At 38.2% G+C, this 17,757-nt stretch overlaps 1 protein-coding gene across 1 annotated transcript; it reads right to left on the minus strand.

The window, feature by feature from the left end:
* Positions 1-4,789: 4,789 nt before the first annotated feature.
* LOC121525390 (sodium- and chloride-dependent GABA transporter 2-like) lies at positions 4,790-17,510 on the minus strand. Its single transcript, XM_041811376.1, has 12 exons — positions 15,171-17,510; positions 14,958-15,092; positions 11,376-11,516; positions 11,171-11,258; positions 10,943-11,075; positions 10,728-10,862; positions 10,549-10,652; positions 8,633-8,757; positions 7,869-7,981; positions 5,526-5,663; positions 5,224-5,326; positions 4,790-4,865 (listed from the first exon to the last, which is right to left on the minus strand). The coding sequence occupies exons 1-12, from the start codon at positions 15,328-15,330 to the stop codon at positions 4,855-4,857; spliced, it is 1,386 nt and encodes a 461-aa protein (XP_041667310.1). The 5' UTR covers positions 15,331-17,510; the 3' UTR covers positions 4,790-4,854.
* Positions 17,511-17,757: the final 247 nt, after the last annotated feature.

Consider the following 17,757-nt stretch of genomic DNA (forward strand, 5'->3'; position numbering starts at 1 on the left):
TAATATAAGTAAAGAATTCAGCACTGACATCAAAAAATGCATTTGCTTTAAATCAATCTGATTGTAGGCTAGTTATATTAAAGTCTATAATAAAGTAAAATGCTTTTGAATCTCTCCTGATGGACATGACAGAACACTCAGAAAGGTCTCCATATCATTCACTGCTCTGTATCAACTTGAGTCAGACTGCTGCAGATCTTCCACTCCAACTTGTTGAAACTCAACTTTGTTCTTTCTGCTCGAGGAGTAGTCGGGGTGGGGTTGGCACAGATGAAGAAGGCGCTGAAAAATTACGTGAAAAGAACAAATTTTATCAACAAAGAGTTTACAAACAAAGCGTGAGAGAACCTCTATGAAAATATAGTTACTTGTTAGTTGTGCATTGTACTGGCATTGCTTTAAAATATGACAATAACTAGTAATGAACAACACAGGAGAAAGGTGGTAAAGTGCAATACAATAAAACTGACAACATGAATAAATAAAAGCTAAATAAAGAACTCAATTAAATGGACAGTGGGTATATAAAATTAACATTCTGTGCAGACAATAGCAGTTAAAGGGAGAAGCATCACACAACTCAAACTCACCTCATATGAATATATTGATATGTCTCTAGCCTGGTCTTCGCTGTGGATGTTTTTGTAATCAAGATCTATCTTAATGCAATTTTATTTACACCTAACCCTTATTTACATTTAGAATACACTTCTAAATCATTTAAGTCATTTTGGAAATAAACCTTACATTTAAGGCACACCCAAAATGACTTCACCTTGAGAGAAGAGGAAATTGCCAACTGTTAGCTAATGGTAATACTGCCTTTGAATATAATCATACATATCCCCCCCCAAAAAACTTAAAACTGTCTTGAAAATTGGATGTGAGGCGTTTTTATGCTTTTTTGGAGGCTTTAACATTTTTCCAGGTTTCTTTAAGAGCAGTAGAGTGGATGGCTAAGGTAAAACCTGTTTTCTTTAATTGGCATACACTGGTTAGTCTGAACTTTGATATCAGGTGGCATGTCTGTCTGTCTGTTTTGATTTGCACACCACACCATTGTTCCAATTGTCCTTGATATTTCTAAGAAGATGTCTTGGGTGTACTGGTTCAAAACTGGTGGAATAAAAAATCATTCATCTGTACAGCACATTGTTACGCCTTTCGCTTCAGTTTGCCCCCTCCCTGTTCTCTATAACATCACTTCCCCTGTATAACAAATGCGCTCATATTGCATTCCATGTACCTTGGATGTCCAAGGGAATGACATCGCACCCAAGTTTAATGTGTTCCAGTTGCTAGAAATTCATAACTGTTTTTTTTTTTTTTTTTCTTGGGGGGGGGGGGGGGTTGCTCTGACTTTCTAAGTAGGAATTTTCCAGTTCAGGCCACATTTTTTAAGACATATCCAACTGGTGGCTTGGCATTTTAGAGTTAGGAGATTAAATGGAACCTGCTATCACTCCACCACAATACGGAAGAGAAGACAGGCTTTGCTCACAAACTTACACAAAGATTCCTGAGTCCATTTTTTCTTTATAACTAAGAGAGAGGGTGACAGAATTGAAAACAACTAAACTTTGTTGAAACACACCCAAAAGGAAACATATATGGCACGCCTGGATCTGATGATATACCTGCTCCATGACCCCTGATTAAAGTAAGCTTTTTCAAAGCTCTTCTCCATACTATTAAACAAGATAACAGGATTTGTGTCATACGTTGGTGTTAAAAATAACAGTTAATTTGTTATTTGTTGGTTGTAGTCGGCTGTGCTGCCTAATTATGTGTGAATATGTCTGTCTCAATGCAGCCGAATGGTGTGATGCTTTATTCAATCAACACAAAAAGTACATGCTCTAAAACTTTGTAAATAAGTCAGAAGGGACATTTTAATGCTTATCTGCTTTAACTTTAATGCAAATGCTAATCTTATTATGTTGTAGGCGAATCGCCACTAATATGCACAGGTGCGTGGACATGCTGAGCCATTATGCAGTTATTTGGGGGTCAAAAACCCCCTTTCCATGCAAATTGGCCTTACTGTATTAAGCATCTCACAAGGCTGGTCATGAGATGATTAACAGCAAGGCATAAATGGAGTAAAGATTAGCCTACTGACTGTGAGAGCTGATGAAAGTGCACTGCGGTTTTTATGACGCACAAACTTTCTAGAGATCAGGAAACAATTTCACCTCTTTAATGACTTCGAAATAACAGTTGATAAATGATATGTAAATAAGTTTGGTAACTAGTACTTTGACATTGCAATTACTTTGCCATAACAAGGAAATAAACCAGCGTGTCATTGTTACGCATTACAAGGATGCAGATGTTGCAGTAGTTTTCTAGACTTTTCCTTAAATTAGGGAGGGTTTCTTTTTTTTTATTTAAATATGATCTCTTATTCTGAATATTTAACATGGATTGTCAGAATCTGTGTGGGATGGGGGCGGGATAGGGCAGACCTTTTACAGGTATGGGTGGTAGTGGATGGCACGCTGTAGGAGCAAGTGGTAATGGTCTGAAATCTGACAGGAGTGGGATTCAGGATAAAGTCTTGCACAGGGCTCTGGGCAATTTTTAGTGATGTTTGATGAATGTTTAATGACAAATTTATATTACACTGCCTCCCTTTTTTCATCATATTACCTATACCCCATGCCATTTCCTGAATAAATCAGCCACTTAGTCATCCTACCTGATAGAGGTTTCCAGTCCCAGTGCCCAGTTTATAAAGTGCCACTCCTGGGACAAGCAATATGGAGGAGAGGGTCATCATCCAACCCAACACGTATGCCCAGACCGGATACACGTACCAGCGGTTAAAGGTTAAAGGCTTATACCAAACTAATGAAGCTATGAAAGAGCCCTGGAAAGAGAACAGGAAGAGAGATACTGACATGGAAACTTTAAATTATATAGAACTGAATATGCACAAGAGATTTATTAATTGCTGTGAATGCTGAGTAAGCATTCAACGAATTTCACCTGATTCAAACCATTCAAATGTCAAAATGTTTAGCCAAATTAGGACATTCCTGCTTTGACTTTTCTGAGACACATACAGTAAGTATACTTTCAGAGATATTCATCGATTTTCAAAAAAGTTGGGATGACTGAAATAAATGGGAAATCAGGCTTCAACTGCCAAATGCACACATTTTCTTCATCTTCCTTCAACTCCTAATTCATTGATACTTCCACTTAAAAACTTTATTCATACTTTAAAACATTCACAAACTATTCAGCTATTTCAGAATGACTCTGCTTCTTCATATCATTCATTGTTTCTTCACAGTGATCTTTCAAACTTAGATAACTGTTTTTCTCTTGTCACTTCTTCTCCCATTCATTTCAATGGGATGAAGCGTTTGGAGGTAAGAGTGCGCTAGAATGGAGAAACAGCAGGAAGAAAGAAAAACTTTTCCCCAACAAACTGTCACTGAAGCCACAAATCTAACACCACACACATAAAGTTAATATAAAAATGGAGGAAATCTTGCCCTGCTTCTGTCAAACTATGAAGCAAAGCCACAGATTTGGTGTCTTAGGACAAAATGTCCCAAGAGGTTTGAAATCTGCTCCATCTGCCCCCTTTATAAATTTGGGAGAAATTTCTCTGAAGACTAAGAAGGAAAGTTTTTTTTAGATTGCTCTCCTGGCCACATTTTTTTGCACAAACAACACCAGAATAGTATCAGAGCTTCATCAATGTCTGTTGATTCTCATAGTGAAATCTGTTTAATTATAGCATGTACAGGATTGGCCTGCAGAAAGGAGAAAGAAACTATGTTTTAAAGGAAAAGTACACCTAAATGTGAGCTCGGCTGCCACAGCTGTAAACTGATTGCTTTGATCACACCTGCAGGCTGTGATCACACAGGATTATCTCAGTTTAATCTCAGTAAATCCAGTAACTCCTCATTTAACCTGAATCCTTTTTTCCTCACTCACTTTAGCTCTTCTAAAATCAAGTTTTCATATTGTTAGCTATTTTCAGATGAAACATTAGCAGTTGGGCTTTGGCCTTTAAATAGTATATTCAGCTGGTTTCAAGCTGTTTTTTTTTAACCTTCTCCACAGTATTTTCCATTTAGTTCAAACTTGTATTTCTCCCATTTTCGAAACCAGCATAAGCAGTTTGGCGTTTGCCTTTCAACATTACATTTAGCTTCTTGATTCGATTTTCTAACTCAGCACTCAGCAACTCATTCAAATTTGCATTTAACTTCCTTCAGAGATTTTTCATACCCAGCGTTAGCAGTACGGCGCAGCCATTCAGCATTCACAGCACACATTTCATCAGAAATTGCATTCTCTAGTTATATAAAGAAAACCTATATGTAAAGCCCTACTTACCAAAGAGACCAGAGGTGTGAGGTAAAGCCAGCTAACTTTGAAGAATGAGTTGGCGGTCATATCTGTCATGTCCTGTATGATTCCATACAAACGGTCAGCTCCTTTATAGGATACACAGTAAAATCACATGAACAGAATATGTAGCCTACTGACCACATGAGACAGTAAAAGTGAAAGACATTGATTTTAAAGTGAATGTCAGTTATATTCTTCTTTAAAGGTTATATATTTGTTTTGGGGGGCTTCTAAGGTATTTCTTTGTGCTTTTTTCAGATCCTAAGGATGTCGTCATGGCAGACAATTAAACAAAGAAGCATTGTTACAACAAGGAAATAATCTACCAAAAACTAATTTCCTTACTTTTTGTGCTAAATTTGAAAAAGCTATCTTAAATAATAAGGTCAGGTTTAAATCAGGCTTATACACACTGTCATGGGACTGGCCGGGCTGGAAGTGAATGTGTACATTCTTGGGCAGGGTTGGGTTGGAATTTCAGATTATGGCTATGGAGTGAAAAAGATGACAAGATAAAGCAAACTGAATACTGAATACTTCATTTGACTGAAACATATTGGTTAAGAATACAGTTTCTTTGTTTCTGTCAGTTTGTTGTTTGTGCCCGTTATCATGAGTACTGTCATGCAGTTGTTATTGTTTTCCATGTTTGTTGGATTGCTCTAGGTGGATTTTTTATGAACATTTTTGTGAGACTCTCGTGAAGTAAGCTTTTGCTTTCCCTATTAGCATCTTTGTTTTGTCAGAGCAATATTATTTCTTCATTTAGGTCCAGCTCCTTATCTTTTAATTTTCTGACAAGCTCTTCTTAAGTTCTTTTTTTAAAAAACAGACCAAAGTACCTACCAAATATCCATCCCAGTGCCAGGCTTTCAAACACACAGAGAAAAAAGATGCAGGCTCCGTTTACAGCATAGTAGTCAAACATCTGAAACACATACATCCCTGCCTGGAGACAACAGCAGAGACTGTTACTTAAAATATCAGTTCATTTATATGACTTGTATAATCCTTCATTGTAAAAGGTATGGTCCTCTATATTTCACATTGCTAGAATAAAAAACAAAATCACAGTGTATAAATAGTCCTATAAATACTCTGCCATCATAGAATAAAGATCAAATATGAACATAATAGTAAACACTGACCTCAGTAATCATGACAAGCTGAGAGCAGAAACAGAGGAGACAGAAGGAGAGAAGTAACAGCTCTCGTCTGCCCGCTCTTCTCAGGATGGTGGGAAACATGTCTATGATCGACGTTATCACCACCTCTATGGAAATGAACTGTTTGGAGAAAAAGGAGGAGGCTGAACACATTTTCATGACTCTCTCTCCCTCCATATAAATATTTCTGTACAGTATATATAAAATATCTAAAGACACCAGAAAGTCAGAAGTTATCTAAGTTCCAGACTTGCTGGAAAATGTTTTATAAGAGCTACAAAGGCATGGATAGCGACATTACAACGGCACAATGCAGGGCTTTCAGAGAAACAAACAAGTAAACCAGTAAGTGACTACAAGTTATGGTTCAAAAGTTATTTAACTCTGAACAACACGTCTCTTCTTATTGTATCAAGAACGCTGGTCTCAGAGGGTTAAACAGACAAATTTAAGCTTGTGGACTTCATCTGGGTGATCACAAACAATGCTAACATATTCCACCAATGTGGACATACATATCTGCTAAAACAAGATAAACATGGTTGTCTTTATCATGTTCTTGTCTATGCCTGGTCTGAAATAGATTCCAGTTTTTATACTTAGAATGGGACATGTCTTGTCACATTCAGGCCGCCCACAGAATTGGTTGGGCCCCTGATAAACCCAGAGAATGGGCCCTCCCCAGTTTTGATTTATTTATTGCATCCTTGTATGTGTGATGAATCAGCATTGGTGCTAGCATCCTGGCTAATAGTTTCCTCATTTTGGAGCTGAAAAGTGCGTCAAGCTATTAATAGGTTCTGATGGAATAATTTATTTGCGGTTCTTTTAAACCATTATGACCAATTTTTTCATCCAATATTACCACATCTTTTTACCCAGTTTATTTTTTAACTCTTTGCCCCTTTTTGCCACATTATTAATTTTTCACCCATTTCTGCCACTTTTTCACCACTTCATGCCCATATTTGCCAATTTCTTTGCCACTTTTGCCCATTTCTGCAACATCTTTTGCAACTTTCCCTAGTATGGCCCCCCTTTTGCCAATTTTTTGCATTTTTTTTCAACTTCTTGTCTATTTTTGCAGCTTTTTTCCAAATTTTTTTCATTTTCTAAACTTTTTTGTCATCAATTATCCTGCTTTCACCCCTTTTCACGTATTTCTGTCACTTTTTAACTTTACCTCTTTACCTCTTTCTGCCCATGCAACATCTTTTGCATTTTTGCCTATTTTAGCTGCTTTTTGCCACCCTTTGTCTATTTATGCCAGTTTTTTTTGCCACCTTTAACCTATTTGTTGCTACTTTTCACCAATTTCCAGTTTCTACCCAATCCTTGCCACTTTTTCTCAATTTTTTTGCCACTTTTGGTCCATATTTTGACTTTTTCGCCACTTTTTGCTCATGTCTGCATCGTCGATTTGCAACTTTTCCTCTACTTTACTTGCCCTTCTGGCAAGTAGCAATGTCTGCATGATTTTTCCGCTTTCTGTCAATTTTTACCACTTTTAGCTGCATTTAACCAATAAATTTCTGCTTTTTGTCCATTTTTTTGTCATTTTCTGCCCATTTTTTCCACTTTTTGTTGATTTTTTCCCCTCAATTTTGCAAATGTTCTCCCTTTGAACCCATTTATGCCACATTTGGACCATTTTTTGCCACTTTTTACCCATTTTTAAAAAATTTTTTTTAGAATTGTTTATACCCATTATAGCTACATTTCACACCTTTATTTTTTATCTGTTATCCCAATTTTTCAATCATTAACTGTATTTCCAAACAAGTTGTCTCAGTTTCTTCTCTGTTATTTTCTGGCATCTTGACATTTTTGCACATCATGGCCTAGTTATAAAGTCTGACATTGTTTTCCAAATAATTCAGTGCGACCATCCACATTGGTAAATATAGTAATTTTACCAGTGAAAAGGTAATTCTGTTTGAATAAAAGAGGTTTACATTTTTGAAAAAGGCTATATTGTTCTACAGCATAAATACATAAAATTCATGTTTTGCTGTTTTGAGAAGAGTGGTTATTATTCTGGTTCAAAATGAAATACGGTTATCACAGCTTAACTTTACAATAGACTTATTTCGTTGACCTCCATGGGTCCCCAGTTTGGCTGGGCCCCAGAAAGCCTCTCCTTTATCCCCCTTATGGGCGGCCTTGTTCCTGATGGCTGTTAAAAAACAGTCATGCAACCTGTCGTTAACCAGGAAAGCCACTTTCAACAGCTTTTCTCCCTCATTATGTGAAATTCACAACAAAACAAAAACAGTGGTTAACTTTTTTTGTTTTCTGCGTGTAAATAGTTCATGTACATCTTACTATTGTGTCCACACCCAGGAGAATGAGCATGACAAAGAAACAGACGGACCACAGCTGGGGCAGAGGCATCAGGGCTACAGCCTGAGGGTACGCGACGAATGCCAACCCCGGACCTGGAAGAGAACCACAGAATGAACATTACTTTAAAGAGCTGCGCAAAGATGGTGACGCAGTGGACATCTCAGTCCCTTAAAATGGAGGGAAGTGCAAAGGGTTAAAAACACTGGAAAGCTGAGGAAAGAGGAGAAGCAAAGAGCATGGTATCATTTATGTAAGGTTGAGAAAATGGCTGGGGAATCATCAAAAAGCACACAAACACAAGACTATGGTTTTATTTGCCTGATGTTATCTTGACTACAAAACTTTCATTGTTTTTTTCAGAATGTGTGGTAATTTTCTGCATTTTTATGATTCTCTCCGGGTTATTTAGAGGGTTGTTTGACCATTCAGAGCAGTGGCTGCAGCTCTCTTTCTCTCTCTTTCTCTCTCTTACACCAAAATTCCTCAGTAAACACCCTGCTGTGCCCAATTCAGGTTACTGTACTTATATATTTTTTTTCTGTTTATAGGATGACAAATCCAAAAACGCACCCAACAATAGACTGTGCAATAATGGAGAGTGCAAAGACCTCTTCTCTCCACCTTATATCAGAGATATTCCTTGAAGGATATGTCAACATAATATATGAAAACAGTAGTGTTTTGCTGATTTATTGATTGTAGATGAATGTATCTTTCCTTGTATCTTACGTTGCCTGGATTACCTGACTCGGCCACCTGACTTATTGGAACCCCCTGCTCATGGGCCATGAATCCCAGCACAGAGAAGACAGCAAACCCTGCAACCATGCTCGTGCCACTGTTCAGCAAAGACAGCCAGAGACAGTCCCTGAAACCAGAGAACATGGGAGAACAGTTCACAGCTGATCATTTTAATATTACAGTAGAGTGTATGCAGCGCTCAAAGAACACCTGCCCTGGCATTGTTGACTTGGCTCAGACTGTCTCCTCAAAAGCAGACCAAACCACAACACACAGGTTCAACCGTATGTCGCCCCCTTCAAAGTAAACGTCAGCCCCTTTTCTCCAGACAACCTGGCTAAAGAGGACTACAGGCAGGATTTAAACCTGGACCGCCCGCACATACTGTGCCTGCCTTAAACCACTGGACCCCAGTGTTGCCTCTTTTTACCCATTTTTGCCACTTGACAGCAGTTGTGCCACATTTTCACTTGTTTTTATCATCTCTCCTCACCATTTTTGACACTTTAATCCAATTTCACCACCTTTTCTGTCCATTTCTTCCACTTTTAAGATATTTTCGTCACTTTTTAACCCTGTCCACCACTATTTTTGCTTGTTTTGCTACTTCTAAGCCAATTCTTTCCACTTTCTGCTCCTGATGCCTCTGTTGACCCCTACTGCCACTATTAACCCCCTTTTATGCCATTTTTTTTCCATTTTACCATACTTCACTATTTTTTATGCCCTTAGTTGCCAGTTAAACCCATTTATGCCAATTTCATCCTAATTTCTTTGCCTCAGTTAACTTATTTTTTGCCAGTTTAAACCACTTTTCCCACTTTAAAATCCCATTTTAAAAAAGTACAACTTTTTTCGCCACTTTAACACATTTCTGTCCCTTTAATTCCTTTTTTACCATTTTATATGCCCGTTTTTGCTACTTTAACCCATACCTGCCACTGTTTTCCTATTCTTTGCCAATTTTGTCTAATTTTGAACCTATGTCTGTAATCTTTAAATCCTATTTCACCACCTTATCCTCTTTTTTTTTTTTTTTGCCATTTTAACCCAGTTTACTTCTGTTTTTAGAAAAATGGATTTTAATTTTAAAGATGGCTGGATACTACAGCACAAATGAATATTAAAAGATAATTTTTGCTTGATAAGAGTGGTCATAATTCAGGTTTGAATAAAATATGGGTATCACAGCTTAAATCTACAATGGAACATAATTTTTCTGACCTAAATGGGCCCCAAGTTTGGCTGGACCCCAGAAAGCTCTCCCCTGTATCTCCCTTATGGGCAGCCTTGTCTCCACATGACTATTCTTGAATGTGTATGGCTGAGTTCAACCACCTTCAGGTACAGTGGGGGTCCCCGGTCTCTAGCACCTTTATTCTGGGGGTCATGAGAACCCCTGCACTAGTGAATAGTACAAACAGCTCTGTAGACTTGAGTCTTTCAACAGACTGATACTATGTCATATAAAACCTGTACTGTATCTGCTGGTAAACAGAGTGGATCATTACTGCTCTTCATCATAAACAAGACAACAAGTCTTGTTATCATTTTTGTATCACCTGTAGTCAATACATCAAGAATGAAATTTCCTCAATATCAAATGAATTACATTAAAATATGAATTTGCACAGACTGTGATTTTCACAGGATAGATCCCGAAGATCTAAGATATTTGTGCATTACTGGAATAAATGATCAGAGATGCACTCACTGTGAAAAGGCAGATAAATAGCAAATACTTGTTTCATGTATTTCAAATTAGGTTTGTCTCTTTTTCACCCTCCTTTTCCTTGTGCAAGGCACACTCAGTCTCAGTCTCTCGCTCATATGTCCCCTTATCTTTTTTCTCTCTCTCTCTCTAAAGCCCCAAGTCACACTGGGAATACAACAGCTGCACTCATAAACCAAAACTTACTTATAGCAGTTGTTGGTGTAGGAGTTGTAGCTGCCCAGAACAGTAATGCAGCCCACACCCAAGCTATATGAGAAGAAAATCTGAGCCCCCGCCTCCATCCACACCTGTAAACAGAAATTAAAAGGTAAGTACATTTTTTAACTCAAGATTTACACTGTTACAGTAGGTTCAACTCTTACCTGAGGGTCTGCAAGCCGCGAGGGTTCAGGCATGAGATAAAATAAGACCCCCTGTAGAGCCCCAGGAAGAGAGAGTCCACGGATCAGAAGGATGAGCAGCATCACATAGGGGAATGTAGCAGTGAAATACACCACCTGGAAGAGGAAAGCACCATTCATAGATGTAGAGATATAGTGTACTTATATGAACATAGTTTGAGGGAAGATACAGATACCTTTCCAGTAGACTTGACTCCTTTCCAGATACAGAAGTAACAAATGATCCACATGACAATCAGGCACAGCAGTATCTCCCACCTGATGCTTCCCATCTCCTCAATCCCTCCTGAAATGGCGAGCACTCGTCTTCTACAAGTAAAAGATATGGTATAAAGAATTCATAAGTTGGACTAATACGTACTAAGAAGAGCGTTGAGGGTTAATTTGTGAATGTACTGACGTACTCCCAGAACTCTGTAGCAGCAGAGGTTGCATTTGTGTGGTTGGTCCATTCAGCAGAGCTATTATGAGCTGAGAAGTCGACACAGTCATCTGAAGGGATATTAGCAAACATGTCTGATGATATTAAAAAACACAGCCTGAACATACCATTCAGATGTTAGTACCGTGTTATACAGGTCAGTCTTCAAACATGTGACTTCCTCTCACCTGTGTTCCAGTAGTTGTTGCAGCTGGCCCAGGGGAGCGTTGAGCTGAAGGAGAACACCAGAAAGAGCAAAGCCCAGGACAGAATAATGGAGTAGGTCATACAGCCATAGAGGAGGATCAGCAGGCCTCCATAGCCGATACCTGTGGATCCAGATCATTCTGTTACTGACAAATATATAAAAAAGACTTTCTTCATTTATTCCATCTGTGCTGCATCTTTCCGTCTGTCTGATCATTCTCGTCTTTGAGGATTATTTCAAACTTTGGACTAATGCACTCAGTCAAAGATGAACTGGCTGGATTAGGGAGGTCAAAGATCAGGGTATTTGAACTTGAGGGTTAATGATCAGATTTTGGAGGTCAGAGGTCACTGGAACATACATTTTGAGAGGTCACATTGACTTGTTACCCTTTTGTAGCATCTCTAACCTCCTGAACCACTACTAAACTTTGTCTGTCCAACAATTGTTATTGTGCCAAACTGCCAGGTTTTAGCTCTATTAACATATCAAGTAGTACACACCAGACATTTACTGCAACTTTCATGAAGAAAATCATTGAAACACAATTAGGATTCAGTGCAATTACTGAAACATTCCCCACAGCTCTTGTTTGAAAATATTCATCATTCTTTGGAATGAGAGTCACAGCAGCTATAGTTGTTATTCTTGCTAATGTTTACCTATATGACTGAAATGGATGGTAGAATGTGTGTGTTCATGTTTGTGTTTGCTCAGGTCAGTTTGAGAGTGTTAATGTGTTACTGCCACACATACTGCTTCTTAGTTTGATAACCTAAAGAAGAAACAACAGAGGTCAAGGAGGACAATGGAAATAGAGATGTTTTTGTTTTTCATCTTACCATATCCCCACCATGGCCAGGGTCATGTGATGTCACGCTCAGGGCTAGAAACTCAAATATTATCATATTACACTTCCAGGTCATTATGAGACACTGGATTTATGACATTTTTTAAAATCTCTTCTCTGATAGCTTTTCTGATAATCTCTTCTTTGAAAAGGGACTGAAAAGACAACAGATACTTGCCGTGCCCATAGAAAGTATTCATCCCCTTGGATTTTTTTTTTACCCTTTAACTGATATTATAAATCAGTCATGGTCAATATTATTTGATTATTTGACCAAAAAAAAAAAAAATTCCAAATTAAATTCAACTGAATAAAACTATGTTAGGTAAAAAAGGGACATCATAAATATAAACCCCCTTTAAGCCAGTATTCAGTAGAGTCACCTTTGGCTGCAATCACTGCACTGAGTCTGTGGATAGGTCTCAGTCAGGACACTGCAATTTTACCCCATTCATCTGTGCAAAGCTTCTCAAGCTCTGCCAGGTTACACAAAAATCAGGCATAAACAGCCCTTTTAAAATCCAGCCACAGATTCTCTATTGGATTAAAGTCAGGGCTTTGACTCGGCCACTCCAGAACATTCACCTTGTTGTCTTTTCTGTGTAGCTTTTGCTGTATGCTTGGGGTCATTGTCTTGCTGGAAAATAAATCTTCTCCTAAGCTGTTGTTCTCTTGCCTACTAAAGATGATTGTCCTCCAGGATCCCCCCCCCCTTTTTTTAATGCATTCATTTTTCTCTCTGCCTTTACAAACCTTCCAGGGCAGGAGTAGCTGACACTGTCAGAGTTTGTTTAAGTTGCCATGACAACATTAAGGGTTAAAATACCTAACTTTAATTTACATGGTTGCCAGGTTGTCTAATTTTTATATGCAGTCATAAAAAAATGTCTGCTTTGGTAATGTTTGTTACATTATTAGTGTCAGCAGTCGGCTATAACTGCTGCCTACATCATTAGTAACCAGCAATGAATGTATGCAGTCTCTCCCCTCTCAGCTGTGAAAGCTTGTAACTCCTTCAGAGTAGTCATAGGTGTCTTGGTGTAAGATAAATCTTTTCCCAAGCCGTAGTTCTCTTGCAGACTGAATGAGCTTGTCCTCCAGGATTTTCCTACGTTTTTCTTATATTTTTGAGAGACATTCACTGTACTCAGGGGATCCCCATTTCAGTCATTGTGAGACTAGTACTAATTGGCTGGACCTCTGTTGAATTAGGTCAGTTACTTTTAGGGGGATGCAGTCAGTTATTTTACATGACATTGTAACCCAGTGAATTAATTTAAATGTATACAGATTGTGCCATCCTGCCTGCCTGCAGGAGTGACCTTGTGCCCGCCATAACAACCTGGTTATTTTATTTTTTCCCCAAATTAATTTACTAATTTCCTTAAACTGTTTATTTTGTTTACAAACCGTTCATACCACACCCCAAATCCGTAACTCATTATCCAATTCGAGCTCGTCCCATAACACATAAATATCCGGTGCACAAGGTCACTTCCTATTTGGCAATCTCCTCACCTGGCGGTGACGCAGGCAGCACAGCTGGTTGGCAGCAGAAATTACGCACTATCTTCACTAAACGGTCGATTCTAACATTATAGAGACTCAGCAGTGAGTGTTGTTTCTTTTGTTATTTTCATAATATGTTCTAAGTTGATTTAAAACTCCCGCTAGTGCCTTTGTCCCTCCGCGGGACTGGCGGAGATTTCTATGCCAAACCTCATTAAGAAAACAGCTAATTTAAGCTGCGTGCGGCTGCACGCCGTTTTGTCTTTGACTTATTTGTATGTATATTTGTTAAAATTATTTGATATGTTAAAGTAAATCGGCTTTGCCGAAATGTTAGGTACATTCCATTGAAAATGAGAACTTTATTTTTTTTAAGTGAAATGCTTAATGAGATTAATTAATTTGTATATTGGATAAATTGTGTTCTCTCGTAATGAGAATTGGATGTGAAGCGCGGATTTTGTGATGAAAGAGTTTGAATTAATGAAGAGTTGTACAACAAATGTTTGATAAAGAATAGTAATTGTTTGTATTTTACTGACCCCTTTTTAGGTCAGGTTTTTTTTGTTACCCCTTCCTTTCCCTGGATTGGATCCGTCGTAAGACTGGCGAGCTACCCAAGGAACTCTGACCCCCCCCCCCTTTCCCAAAGAAGACTACCACGGTTAGGATAGGAACAAGGACTCTGGAACATAATGAACTGAACCGATTTAAGGGCGATTTAAAGAAAGAGCAGAACTTTAATTTTTTTGTATTTTTTTTAAAGGCCTCCCTTCGTTATTATTGTTGGTCTAAGGATCGGGGCAGTATTTTTGCTCCTGATTCAACTGGCTTATTGGCAGAGACTAAAATTTTAGGTGCTGGGAGTTTTGATCTCTAAAAACCTAGTTTAACGTCATTTTTCATGTCCACGCTCACACTTTAACAGCTGTTAATAAGAATGCAATTGTGATATTGAGACCTTGTGGATTTTATTTTGTAGTGACTCTGTATTTGTGATTTCTTTGTAGAAAAAATAGCCAAACTTTTCATGTATTGCACATTAGCTCAAAATATTACTGAGAAAGGATTTGTGTGGCAGACTGACTTCAAGTCATTAAGGGGAGTGCCGGCACCTCTTTCATGCTTAAAGCACTGATGATGTTGATAAATGAAACTTCTATCTGACTCATAAGGTTCTCAGTGAAGTCCTCAAGAGTTTACCTTCTGCCAGTGGACAGAGTTTCCTCCAGCAGGTGATGCTTCCCTCCTGGGTGTACTGACCCATGGTGGTCTCCAGCAGAAACAGAGGTACGCCACACGTCACCACAAACACAAGATACGGCACCAGGAACGCTCCTGCATTTACAGATTAAACGACACTACAAGCCAAGCACAGACTCCATGTATTGATTCATCTTCATCATATTTGCTCACCTCCTCCATTTTTGTAGCACAGGTAAGGAAATCTCCAGACGTTACCCAGACCGACGACGTTACCCGCCACTGCCAGGAGGAACTCCACCTTCTTTTCCCAGTGTCCTCTCTCCTCCACCTCCACATGCTTCTCTTTTTCTGCACATATTTTATTCAGCATATCCAAAGCCTCTGTCTGGACCAAATTCACCTTTTAAGCCCATGTGCTCTGTTGTCAGATGCTTTTATATTCACCACTTATGTGTCATGTAATGAACAACTGCCTGAGCAGTTAATCAGTTCTCAGTGGAAGTATAAATCATCTCCAACGTATTCATGAAAACTAAACAAGTGATGCAAAATTTAAGGTTGCTTACTTTCACAATGTCATGGGTCATGGAGGCTGGAGCTGATCCCAGCTGTCTTTTAACCAGAGGACAATCAAACCCTGGACAGATAGCCAATCAATCACAGGAATGATTCCCCATTGTATGTCCACTTTAAAGACTTACAATGTTCTGCTTTGACCTATTTTACAAAAGTATGTGCATTTTTACCAATTTAATGCACATATTTGAACTAAAGATGGACCAGTCTTACCCTGGCACTGGTCACTGTCCCGTACCAGACTCAAACATTAGGACAATGGACTGATCAAAAGGGTCAACACTTGATCTATACAGCTGTTCTATGATCTGCTGTGATTACAGCTAGCATATGCACATGCAGTGTCATTGCATGAAGTTCTCCAGTTTAGGATTGCTTGGTCTATATTAAAGTATTGTATGTGGCCTCCAAAATCTAAGAAAATATTTTTGTCATTGAAACAAACAAAGAAAAACCTCTCCAAAGGCTAGTCACACACTACTCTATGTTAAATCCAGATTTACCTCCTCTGATGATCACTGGAGGGTATCCAGAGTGGAGGTTCATCACAAACAATTTGTCTGAATACTCCTTTTGTGTGTCATGCCAACATGATTATTTAACTGTCCCAAATTGGGCCAAGAGACCCATAAACATTAATATCATACACACCTGATATTCATGAGGTTATGTTTTAATGCCTCCAATGAATTACCCACAACAACCAATGAGAGCGAGCAGGCCAGGTCGCAGTACCAGTCTTCTGATTGTCTTGTCTTCTGATTTTTGCTGCAAAACACGTCAGGACAGCCAGCCGAGGATTTCAATAGTCTTCCATGTTTGTTTTTCTTTTGAAGTCAAGTTTCATCATGTGAGATTCTGTGAGATCTTGTGTGTGGTTTCACAGTTCGGCTGAGTTATCTAGAGTGTGTGCTCAAAGGATTACAGTGCCTATAAAAAGTATTAACCCCCTTGGATGTTTTACCCTTTTATTGATTTTATAAGTCAATCACTTTAATAATATGTGGCAGCATCATGTAGTGGGGATGCTTCTCAGAAGCCCACTCTGGAAAGCCTGAAAAGGTAGAAGGTCAAATGAATGCAGCGAAATAGAGGAAAATCTTGGATGACAATCTTATGTAGTCTGCAAGACAACTATGGTTTGGAAGAATTTTTATTTTCCAGCAAAATGATAACCTGTAGCATACAGTGAAAGCTACATAGAAATGGTTCAAAGACAACAAGGAGAATGTTCTAGAGTGGCCGGGTCAAAGCCCAGATCTCAATCCAATAGAGAATTTGTGGCTGGACTTAAAAAGGGCCGTTTATGCACAATTTCCATGCAGCCTGACAGAGCTTGAGCAGTTTTCCACAGGAGAATGAAGCAGTGTCCAGTCGTGCTAGCTTGACTGAGACCTATCCACACAGACTCAGTGCTGTGATTGCAGCCAAAGGTACTCTACTAAATACTGACTTGAAGGGGGTGAATATTTATCCAGTCACTTATTTTACTGCACATACATAATTTTGTTTAGTTAACATTAATCTGACATCAAAGGGCTTTTTTGACTAAACACCAAATAATATTGGCCATGACTGATTTATAAAATCAATTAAAGGGTAAAACATCCAAGGGGGTGAATAATTTTTATACAGACACTGTAACTCAAAAAATGTGAAACTTGTTACTTAACTATTCTACATTGGGCCCTCTTATTCGTTTTTACAGCGCATATATAGGAAAGAGTGGAGTCAGATGAGCCAGTTTTGCCATATTATATCCTTCAGGTAAGCAAAATATGTCAGGTGAAAATGGCGCAAGTGGAGCTCATAAACATCAATGTAATAGAAAAATAGGGTGAAAAATGCATTGAATTGAAAAAATCAGGTGAAAAATTTATAATTTATTTTACATTTTATTCATCATTTTGTCTTTCTTTACATGATTTACCATCTACAGCTCAAAAATGTTCACTCAACATTTAAGGACAGGGCCTCAAGAGTGGAAAAAACAAAAAGTGATGATTAAAAATGAGGCGATGAAAATGTATTTAAGTTAAAATATCATGCAATAAAATTTGTGTATATGATTTGAAATACTGAGTAGTGAAAATTTTTAAGAATTGAAAAGAAAGTGATAATCCACTGATTAGATAATCCTTATTTATTACATCTAACAGACATAGTTTACAACATTGTCATTACTTTTACATTTATGGTTTATAAACATAAATGATGCTTC

The sequence above is a fragment of the Cheilinus undulatus genome, linkage group 2, assembly GCF_018320785.1.
Source record: "Cheilinus undulatus linkage group 2, ASM1832078v1, whole genome shotgun sequence".
Taxonomy (NCBI): domain Eukaryota; kingdom Metazoa; phylum Chordata; class Actinopteri; order Labriformes; family Labridae; genus Cheilinus; species Cheilinus undulatus.

Bases quoted from the DNA above. Each gene is read 5' to 3' on its own strand.
- LOC121525390 (XM_041811376.1), bottom strand. From the start codon at position 15,330: ATGCTGAATAAAATATGTGCAGAAAAAGAGAAGCATGTGGAGGTGGAG. The intron at 11,517-14,957 runs GTAAACTCTTGA...CTGGATCCACAG, and splicing joins ACTCTGTCCACTGGCAGAAG to GTATCGGCTATGGAGGCCTG. The intron at 5,327-5,525 runs GTCAGTGTTTAC...TGTTGTCTCCAG, and splicing joins AGCTTGTCATGATTACTGAG to GCAGGGATGTATGTGTTTCA.